Source organism: Chlamydotis macqueenii, chromosome 5, assembly GCF_036417535.1.
Source record: "Chlamydotis macqueenii isolate bChlMac1 chromosome 5, bChlMac1.mat, whole genome shotgun sequence".
NCBI lineage: Eukaryota > Metazoa > Chordata > Aves > Otidiformes > Otididae > Chlamydotis > Chlamydotis macqueenii.
The window spans coordinates 37015014-37025994 of record NC_141560.1 but is presented as its reverse complement, the minus strand read 5'-3'; the positions used below and the strand labels follow the sequence as shown (position 1 = coordinate 37025994).

At 40.6% G+C, this 10981-nt stretch overlaps 1 protein-coding gene across 1 annotated transcript; it reads right to left on the bottom strand.

Annotated features, from left to right (window-relative positions):
* Positions 1-1279: 1279 nt before the first annotated feature.
* GARIN2 (golgi associated RAB2 interactor family member 2) lies at positions 1280-10713 on the bottom strand. The gene is made up of 6 exons (XM_010116302.2): positions 10579-10713; positions 8095-8297; positions 7249-7498; positions 4909-5150; positions 3935-3981; positions 1280-1344 (listed from the first exon to the last, which is right to left on the bottom strand). The coding sequence occupies exons 1-6, from the start codon at positions 10711-10713 to the stop codon at positions 1280-1282; spliced, it is 942 nt and encodes a 313-aa protein (XP_010114604.2).
* Between the last annotated feature and the right edge of the window lie 268 nt (positions 10714-10981).

The following is a 10981-nucleotide window of genomic DNA, read 5'->3' as shown; positions in this document are numbered from 1 at the left end:
CAGCTTGGTGTCATCGGTGATCTTGCTGAGGGTGAACTCAATCCTACTGTCCATGTTGCCAACAAAGATGCTAAACAGCGCCGGTCCAAATACCAACCCCTGTGGAATGCCACTTGTCACCAGTCTCCACTTGGACATTGAGCCGTTGACCACAACTCTTTGAGTGCGGCCATCCAGCCAGTTCCTTATCCACTGAGTGGTCAGTTGGTCAAATCCATGCCTCTCAAGTTCAGAGACAAGGATGTTGTGCGGGACAGTATCAAATGCTTTGCACAAGTCAAGGTAGATGACATCAGTTGGTTGTCCCTTATCCACCAACGCTGTAACCTCATTATAGAAAGCCACCAGATTGGTCAGGCATGATTTGCCATTACTGAAGCCATGTTGGCTGTCACCAGTCACCTCATTTTCCATGTGCCTTAGCATGGTTTCCAGGAGGACCTGCTCCATGATCTTGCCAGGCCCAGAGGTGAGACTGATTGGCCTGTAGTTCCCCAAGTCTTCCTTACTTCTTGCTACCTTATTTCAGGTAGCAAGAGCAGCAGCAGATATTTAGTTTGCTAAATGCAAAACGCTTCATAGTGCAGCAAATATGTTCTGTCAAAAACGCTGCACAGTATTCCAATAGGATAGCAATGTTTATAGTGTCTAAATAATAACGACAGTAACAGCAATACCAAATCCTTATGTAATGGTTCTCATAAGTACATTGTATGGTGATTTTCAAAAGATGTCTGGCTATCCTCATCCTGCAAATGAAGAAGCTGAGGAACAAAAAAGAAAAGTGATTTGTCCACATTAATCTTGAAGTTCAGTGGCAGAAATAAAACTTGTATTAGTATGATTTTGTGCCCACTACATGATACTGCTCTCTATCACTTGTCCCCCTGCAGTGTTGTGAAAGTTGCTTGCATTAGGAGCTTTCCTGACTCTATATAAAAGCATAAGCCATAGTCAGGTATTATAAAGTTAATTCAAATGTCTATTTCTTTGCCTTCTGCTGGAAACTACAAGTCTTCTTGAAAAATGGTCTCAGTCAATGAAAAATGTGGATTCCACTGCCAAGGATCAAAATGTATTTGTTGTTGCTAGTTAATGAACTAATACAAAGGCACACAGAGTTTGTATTTCAGCAATAGTTAATTGTAGAGTAGTAAGAGGTTATGAATGGAATTGAAGTCTGCAGGGGAATTTTTTCTTCCATGTGTACATCTTTCTGTTGTTCCAACTGCATCTGATGTCCAGGATGCTTTGCTTTATTTTCTTTTATTCCTTCTCACTAACTAATCACCCGGGATATTACTTGAAGCAGCCGACTTGACTTAGTGCCACTCTCTTGATTTCCTGAAAAGAAACATGATGAGCATGAGAAAAGCAGCACCTAACGTAGAGAATCAAAGAGAAAAAGAAGCACAAGGAATCAAAAGAGAGACGAAGACAGAGGAGATAAACGTTCACAAAGAACCACAAAGGAAGAAACTCTGACCAGAAACAATTGATTTACTAGTGGGGAATTCACTAGAATTTGTACTCTGTTCCAAACTGGCCTTTTCTGAGTCTCTCCCATGCTGTTCTCCTCCAGTTACTCCGCAAGCTGTCTCGCCTATCACCTCACAGCAGAAATAATCTTTAGTCCTTGCAGAACACCCGAGAGGTGTGAAAAGCCTGTGCATAGCCGGTATCAGTGACATGACATTGTCATACTTCTCAGCTGCCTGGGGGTATGTGAAGAAAATTTCCATTGTCTACTGAAAGCTGATCGGCAGGTTTAGAAGACAACAGAGTCTACAGATGTAAGCAACCCCAAGAAAAACAGCCGCTGCCTTCGCTTCAATGTAACAAATTCGAGAACTGATAGCAGAATGTAGACTGGGAGAAGCAGGATCAGAAAATGAAGGAAAAGAGGGGAGATGATATAATTGCAGAGAAGGAATACGTTTTTGGAGGAAGGCACCATTTAAAAAGAGGCACAGAGTAGAGTTGAAAGAACATGGAAAGTGAGAGAAAGAATAATCTAGAGCTAGAGAAAAGGAACAGGAAAGCCGATCAGAGAAAAAGCTGAAACACTGTGAGCCACTGGGAGAAAGGAACAATTAAACACAAGGAAGGAAGCAAAGATGATAACAGAAAGAAAACAATGGGAAATACAATCAGCTATTTTTTCTTCCTGATAGAAAATATGCTGCAAATATATTACTACAAAATTAGTATCTAAAAGTAATTGCTTATATAGAATAAAAAATGGAGACAAAACTCTAGAAAGGAAATGACTGAAATAAATAGGCAGGTCCCTACATCCCCTTTCCTCAATGCAACAAATCTAAATTCTGGATTTGTTAAGACAGTTGTGGTTTTTTTTTTCTGAATTATATTATTTTGCATGTGTGTAATAGGAAAGGAAGCATTTCTGTTCTGATTGCTTCACTACTACTCTATTATTACAGTTTTCACAATCAGATCACAATAAATAAAATATTGTAGCACTAAGCCCCAGTAAAATATTATTTAGATGTTTTAGCACTATATATATGTCACAGACTATTTTAAAATGCAGGAAATGAATTTGAAATGAGAGTATCATTAATCTAGTACTTTGCACAAATTTGTTATTGCTGATTAAATAATATGTCATTATTTGTCTTCATTTAATGTGGAGTGCTGAAATAAGTTCTTGGACATGTTCTAATTTATATATCTTCATAGCCCACTGCCCTCTGTCAGTATCCCCATTTCTAAATGCATGGCTGTTGAGAGAGGAATAGAATGAAAAAGAACATAACTATGAGATACTAAAGATGATTAATGTATCAAAGTATATGTAGAGAGTGATGCAACAAGATTTTCAGACAGAGAGACAGACATGTATTAGTAGATGGAGATGCATGTATACAGAAAAACTGGGAAAAGCAGTGAAATAAAAGCACATTATAAAACAAAATATTTTTCTTTCCAGGTCATGTAGATCACTTTAAGATCACCAACTGGCAATTAGGACAACGAATTGCATGCAGCCCACCGGCTGGCTACAAAGAGGAGCACGCAGTAGCATCATGTTCACAAAAAATGAGGTTGATCGAACAAGAGCTCATTCAAACTTTTGTGACTTAGCAAAATGGAGAAGTATGCGCAGGAAGAGCATAAAAGGTTTTGTTCAAGATACTGATTCATTCACATGCAGAATGACCAGGAGTTTAGACATAAAGTAAGGGCCATCAATAAGCTAAGTGGCTCCAGGTTTTGTCATTCCTTGGCAGGCATAGATAACAGTGTTATGGAGAAGTATAAACAATGGGAACTGTGAACATTAATAAATGCTGTCTTTCAGGTGCATCCTTGTTCCAGCTGGATATTCTGTAGGGATTGTGCAGAAATGCAGGATGTCAGAAAGGATGCTAATGCTAATCCCAACATGACATTGTGGAGAGTGCTCCAAAACGTGTCCACATTCTGCTTGAAACATGAATCTGGACCTCATGCTTGAAGACACTGCAGACACACCAGCTGGAGGTAAATTCATGCTCAGATTTGGGTTTTTGGGAAGCCTTCCAGCACACTGGAAGAGGAGGTGTGGGCCAACATTATCTCTTTGAACTGTCCTAGGCCTGCAGCTTTCTCACCCTTTCCACCATCCTGTATTTTATCTGATTTTGCAGTGACGTGGCAGTGGCTGCAATCAGCCAAAGAAGTCAAACATCAAGGCCTTTCTAGAAACCTGACACCGAACCCTGGAAAGTGAGATGTGATTGCAGCAGGGACTGAGCACAGGGCACCTGCTGATAATATGGCCATATAAGTGCTGATCTATTGGCAATGTAGACACGCAGGAATATTTGTTCTAAAGAACTCCCAGCTCGTGAAGTTTCAGCTTCTCTCATCTATTATTGAAGTAGGAATAGCAATGAAGAAGTGAGTAAATATCGAAAAACTGTCATACCTGAAGTCTGTAATTTTTTTTCACTTTTTTGCTTCATTGTATTTGTCCTAAAAAAAAAAAAAAAAAAAATAGTAGTTCAGGAAAAGACCATTATGCCATTGACAACTAACTCAGGAAAAAGTCTTACCCTAGTAATATCATTATGTACCAAGATCACAATTAAATAGGTGCTATTTTAATATCTTTCTGTCTGCAGTAGAAATATGTACAAATGATGTAGTAAGCCTTGTTGAAGTGCAGGCACACTAATACATAGAGATATGTGAATGTTATGGACTCCACTTATATATGACACATCTGACCGTAGCACACATCTGAACACATCACTTAGGGCCTAGGTGTAGCCTGAGAAGTTATTATGTTGAAATCTTGTTCTTTGTTGTCATGCAGATGGTCATGTAAGTGACAGTTTTCATTTCCTTCTGCCATCTAATGTTTGCTTGCCCATTTTGTGCACCACCACCAACATAAAATCTGCTCCTTTTCTGTACAAGCCAGGATGGACACGGCAGTGAAGGAGATATAAAAAAGACAGATATCTGGTGCCAGGATATGTTGCTGATTTTGGGCAGAAAGGAAACACCGAGACTGACGCATTCTTTATGATTCCTTCATAGACTGGGCGTCTAAATCAAAGCTGCGTGTATGCAGATCCTTCAACATTCAAGGAGGCCACTAGCACTTAAGTCACTGAACATTCATACACTTTTGCTTGATTGCCCATCTTTGTGAACCCAGAGGAATGGTCTTTCAAAAGCACATAAACATCTGAGAAACCGAAGTCTGGATACTTAGAAACCTCGCACTGTATTCCTCAGCTTTCTAATCCATTAAAGCATTAAGAAAATCACATAACCCTGAAAAGGTGTTGCAATAATATATTTTCTGAAGACAAAAATATGACTCATTTTACTTTTCAAAGTCAGCAGCAGAAATTAAGTATATCATCAGAATTGTTTTCCAAACATACCTACCTAGTTTTCTTCTTTTCTGTGCTTTTGCTCTTCTTTGTATCCAGAGGACGTACATTGTTTGACTGCATGGTGGTTTCTTGCCATGCCATGGTTGGTTTCAGGGAGCTGTGGAAGGCTTCTTTCCTTCCACACTCTTCTGTGGGACCCACTGAACCTGGCAGGGGAACTTTGTTGAAGGAGGTTTGTTTGGTAACTTCTTTTTCCTCTATTTTGGGGTTAGGCACATCTTGTGGGTTGTACCTCTTCAAGGAAAAAAAGAAAAGATTAACAGATAGAGCAGCAACTGACATAAAAAAAAAAGAGCTCTGCACAGAGCTGATCAGCACAACTGGAACTTTGTGATTACTTATATAATCTCCTATATAAGTAGTCCCCTGTATACCGAATATTCTGCTATAAAGTGTTGTCAGACAGACCATCCATAGGAAATGTGATATATTTATCTAGAAGAGAGACTACTGTTTCTCCTACATTGTCAATTGTTTGGTGATTATTGGCCTACAGCTTTGGCTACAGGTGACCAGGCAGTCCATCAAGGGATAGCAGGTACCAAAGCTTAAACTCAGAGAGCTGTTTGTGGCTTCGCTTCCAAGTTCTCTGTTTCTGATTCATGTCCAGGACTCCTTTATCTGCAGGTTATTATCCTCTTTTTGCTCATATTCAGAAGCTCTTTGCTCTCCCTCCTCTCCTGATTTTTAGATCAGTCCCTGCCAAAATCTTTCTAAGCCTCCTGCTTTCAAGTAGCTGAGGCAGGGATACCTGTAAGTCTCTCATGTGCAGACAGCTTTCTATCTAAACAGGAAGAGAGCAGGGAGGATGGAGTAACGCAAGAAAAATCTGAACTTTAAAATGTCAGTAGAAAAGAAAAGTCAATAGTGATTGATAGCCAACACATCAGGGTACTGAAACATTAATGAATGTGTGACTGGAAAAATAAGACACCTATTCTGCAAAGAAAAATATACATTCTAGGTCCGGATCATGATTTTAGTATATTGAATCACTAGTAACATATGCTGTAAACACAGGAGCTGACATTCATGTAAGGCTAGCTTATGTCCAGAAGTTGGTACTAGGATCCAGTCTTTGACATCAGGTAAGAGAGAAAGCAGAAAACACAGAAGATGGCTATATAAGGATAGCTGAGGCAGGAAAGTAACAAATCAGAAATTTTATAAATCCTATACTTACTTTCTCACAATCTATGCATTCTTGACTTAACTGATGTGGCTGTACAGATTTTTCAGCCAAATTGGAGTCCTATACTTTCTGCAAATCTAATCTGAATATGCTAGATTTTCTTCAGTCATCTCTTTACCTCATCACTGATTTTTCTTGAAAGAATCATCTCTCACAGTTCTCTCCTCTCTCCAAAATTATATTTTTCTAGTTATCTTGTAGTTTTTCTACTGTATGTACACAGAGTTGTTCCTTCTCTCTGCTACCCATGCCCAGGGAGAAGATGGGAGTCTCCTGAGTGCAGAGAAAAGATGTATCTGCAGCACTGAGCACTGGCCATGTGATTGTGGTTTTTTTTTTCTTCTTCCTGTGGATGTGCCTTTTCTTGGCTGAGAGCTGGGTTGGCTTGAGTGGGGACTAAAGACCCATCAAATAAAGCCCCTGTGCTGGCAAAATGTTGTTTGCTTGGAACTTTGGGGAAGTAGCTTTAGATAATGTTGAGCAGCAACATTAACGATCCAAGTTCCTTCCTAAGCGTGACTCTAAGGTAACAGGTCCCTTCTGTGCTTTAGTGAAATTTTTGTATGTGATATCCTCTTTAGGACCTCCTGAAGCATTTTTGGTGACCCTCACTGTTTTCCTTGCTTCTTTCATAGCTACAGCAAGCACCTGCCTTCTGCCTGTCTTGCTGCCCACTGTAGCATTTCCCTCAAGAACTTTCTCTTTCTGTCTTTTGAACAGATCAAACGCCTTTGCCCTCTTTGCTTATTAGTTGTCAGTCCCTGCATGGGTCTCAGCTGTGCCATGTCTTTCTTTCTCTGCTTTTTTTTCAGTGGGTTGTGGAATTCAGTCAAAAAGAACCATTTATGATCATGCCCCCAACTGCGAGGGAAAGCTGAACACCGAACAGTAAGTAGTATGCTATTTATTGATTTGCAAAAATTTATCAGGGCTATGGTGCACCTAGCATCCTCACTCCCATTGCCCTGAAATTCTGTAGGGAGTTTACAACAAGCCAGCTGTTTTGATAAACAGAACTGTAGCTCCTTCAAAGAACACAAACCCTTTGACTTGACAGATAGATAGCAAAGAACACTGGCACAAGTGATACTTTCTGATTGGTCAGCTTGAACTTTTGATATCTATTTGCTTAAGACTTACATTTTCTGATGGGTTGTTTGGGATGTGACGCATGCCAAACCCCTTCCACTTTACAACTTCAGTGTTGCTGGTATTTTCTGAGGGTTGGAGGAGAGAGATGAGTTGCAGCCAGAGGTGGAATAGGTGGTGTTGCTGGTCTGGCGGGGCACAGAGCTCTAGATAATATGAACGGCCATTTACTAATCTTAACATGAGGTGATGCTTATCTGTGCTGTGGACAGAGAGTTCCACAAACTTCAAGGGGAAGAACCTACAAAAAAAGGGGGAAATTCATTACTAAGCACCAGTGGACATTCCTCTCAAAGTAGATATTATGTCTGTCAGTCCTACAGATAGAGTAAGACTAAAAGTGAGAAACTGAATAGGAAGAAGCTGCTGAGTGGATTTGGACACTTTTCTTCTGAGCATCTCTAGCTGATTGTGGAAGAAATGCTCAGCAGCAGTGTAAGAATGGAGGCAAAGGAAGTTGGCTTCTTTACAATGCCTTCATTCCACTGTCTTATTCCCTGACAGTCCTGCACCCCCAATCTTCCTACCAGCTTCCTGCTTCTGATATATTTAGAAAAAAGTTCATTAAGTATTCCTAGTTATCATCTATCTATATGCATGTGGGTAGCACTGCTCTGAAATGATGGCTGGAGTGAGTCCTAAAAGTGTATACTTAAACTTAAGCGATTCTCGTAATTTTACCATCCTAGTGCTGGAACAAAGAGTCAGTGCAAATACGAGGTCTGTTAATAAACTGACCCTTAAAAGAAGGAAAATGCTGTATGGAAATGGGAAATACATTAATATTTCTTATTTACTCTCCAAGTAAATATTTAACCCTTCTCGGTGCTAACCGACCTGGTAAGTGCTAGCTGTTCCATAGGTGATGGCTGTTCTGAGAGTTCCCAGAAGTTAATCTTACTTTCCCGTGGGGACATGGGTACCTCGTGTGCTACCAGCATCGCATTGGGCATTGGTGAATTGGGATTGGCAGCACAAATGCCGATGGTCACACAGCTGGCTCGGTTATGGACAGAAATTGGTTCTCCTCTTCGATTAACCTGAAAAAAAAAAAAAACAAAAAACCCAAAAAAACCCATGAACACTAACATTCACTGTATGATCTCTCAGAGAATATACTACCAATACATTTCATGGTGTTTTGGCTTGGGGTCCCTAGAGCTTATGTACTTAGTTGGTGAGGAGAGAGGGCAATGTGAACTAAGAAGACAGGAATGTCTATGAATGAAAAGAGAGGAAAGAAGATAAAGGAGGATGGGCAATCACTGGCTCTTGTGTAGTCCTCATCATTGTGTATCTGATTACTGTGGTCAGAAAGCTCTTGAGTACCATTATCTTGAATTTCTCTTCACGTAAACATGATGGAAGAGGCGCTCTTTTCTGATGATTCACTGTCTTTGTCAGCATTAATGTGATATTAATGAGATCTGGTTATGAACCAAGATCCTGCTAGGTGCTGTGCAAATACAGAATGGAAAAAGATCCCAGGTAATTTATGTGTAAGACATGAAGTTACAGAAAGAGAAAAGTGAGAAAATACAAGGAGCCAAGAATAAGTTTAAAATCATAAAATTCATAGAATCATAGAATCTTTAAGGCTAGAAAAGACCTCCAAGATCATCAAGTCCAACCATAAACCTAACAACACCATGGCTACTAAACCATGTCCTGGGGTGCCACGTCTACGTGTTCTTTGAACACCTGCAGGGACGTTGACTCCACCACTTCCTTGGGCAGCCTGTTCCAGCGCCTGACCACTCTTTCAGTAAAGAAGTGTTTCTTAATATCCAACCTAAACCTCCCCTGACGCAACTTGAGGCCATTTCCTCTTGTCCTATCACAAGTTATTTGGGAGGAGAGACCAGCACTCGCCTCCCTACAACCTCCTTTCAGGTAGCTGTAGAGAGCGTTGAGGTCTCCCCTCAGCCTCCTCTTCTCCAGACTAAACAATCCCAGTTCCCTCAGCCGCTCCTTGTAAGACTTGTGCTCCAGACTCCTCACCAGCTTCGTTGCGCTTCTCTGGATGCACTCCAGCAACTCAACGTCCTTCTTGTACTGAGGGGCCCAGAACTGCACACAGAATTCAAGGTGCAGTCTCACCAGTGCCAGGGGCATGATCACTTCCCTACTCCTGCTGGCCACACTGTTCCTGATGCAAGCCAGGATGGTGCTGGCCTTCTTGGCCACCTGGGCACACTGGCTCATGTTCAGCCGTCTGTCTGCCAGCACCCCCAGGTCCCTTTGTGCTGGGCCGCTTTCCAGCCACTCTTCCCCAAGCCTGTAGCGTTGCGTGGGGTTCTTGTCACCCAGTGCAAGACCTGGCATGATTGAATCACATGTTACGTACCATTGTCAGGGTTTGGTTTTGATAGGCATCAAAGTGTGTCCTAAAAAGGAGTTTGAGGGAGGACAGTGCACTAAATTTGTGGATATCTGGTAGAATCTCCTCCCAAGTGTGAGAGACAACATATGAAAAAGATCAAAAGCTAATTTTTTTTTTTAATTTAAATGTAAATGAGTCAGCGATGGAGCAGTTTTCTTGGGTTGATTGGTTAGGCCAACTGCCTCCTTGATAGTAAATGAGGTCTGATAAATAAAGCAGGGATAAATCATAAGGTACCTTGAAAACAAAGACTTGTAGCTAATTAACATTCTGCATGTGTATCAACAAGGCAAGATTGAATTAATCAAGGCAAAACCAAAGGATGTTGCAATTATCACAAAGTGAGGTGATTAAATCCTATGAAAAGCACAGTTGAGATACATCATATAAATAGAATTCAGATGTTTCAGACACACTGTGAATGCAGTATTGTAGGAGTGTGGAGTGTTGCCAGAGTCTTGCAGGGTTCTTTGGGTAGGGGGCAGGCAGGATATGATGTTGTCTGCAAGGATATTAGAAGTTGCAAGTTGGGGGAGATTTTCTGGGGAACGCTGTCTGTTCAACTGACGTTGATGGCTAAAAACCTTAATGAGATAGCACAGAACCAGGAATTAGCTACAACAGTCCTAGCTGTTGCTACAGGAAGGAGTTGGGGCTGAGGAGGAAGGGTGAAAACATCACTTTTCATTCTCCTTCTCTAATTTGCAGCGGCATTGCTTTTGCTGGGTTTCTGGACTATTGCCTGTAAAGTGTGAGCAGAATGAGTCTGTAGGAGAAGGGAAACATTATATCCATATGCGTGTAGTAAACAGAGACTAAGAGTAGTAAGAAAAAATAAGTGAGGAATACCTGTTGAGCTGAGGGAGTAAAAAAGGGTAATCATTGCAAGCAATTTTATCTTGAGCATGCCAGATGATTTAATTCAAAGTACTTTTTACCTGGACAAACTTGCTCTCGAAGATGGGAGCAGATGAAAAAGGAGGATATTCTCCTTGGCAAAGAAGTCTCTGAAGGTCACCCATAGTAGATGCTTGACTTGAACTGATGCTGTTAAAATCAAACTTGCTGTTCATTTTGCCTATCCACAAGACAAAAATAAGTTTACAAGTTAAAGGGAATAGAGATAAAAAGGCTTGTATGTTATAAACCCCCCCTAATGATTATGAAAAGAAACAAACATAATCCTTCCTCATAGGTTTTATTATACTACTAAAGAGCAGAACCTCTCCTCTCAAAAAAAAAGACATTTTTAAGAATGTGCAATCTCAAGTGCAAGGGGGGAACTTAGTAATGCTTTCTTACAGCTCTTGACACCTCTTTCACTATTTATTTAAAGAAAAA

What these genes read in the sequence shown, in the direction of transcription:
- GARIN2 (XM_010116302.2), bottom strand. Translation starts at nt 10,713, where the DNA reads ATGAACAGCAAGTTTGATTTTAACAGCATCAGTTCAAGTCAAGCATCT. An exon ending in ACAGAAAAGAAGAAAACTAG is followed by an intron (nt 3,982 to 4,908) that starts GTAGGTATGTTT and finishes TTTTTTTTTTAG; the next exon opens with GACAAATACAATGAAGCAAA. An exon ending in AAAAAAATTACAGACTTCAG is followed by an intron (nt 1,345 to 3,934) that starts GTATGACAGTTT and finishes GTTTCTTTTCAG; the next exon opens with GAAATCAAGAGAGTGGCACT.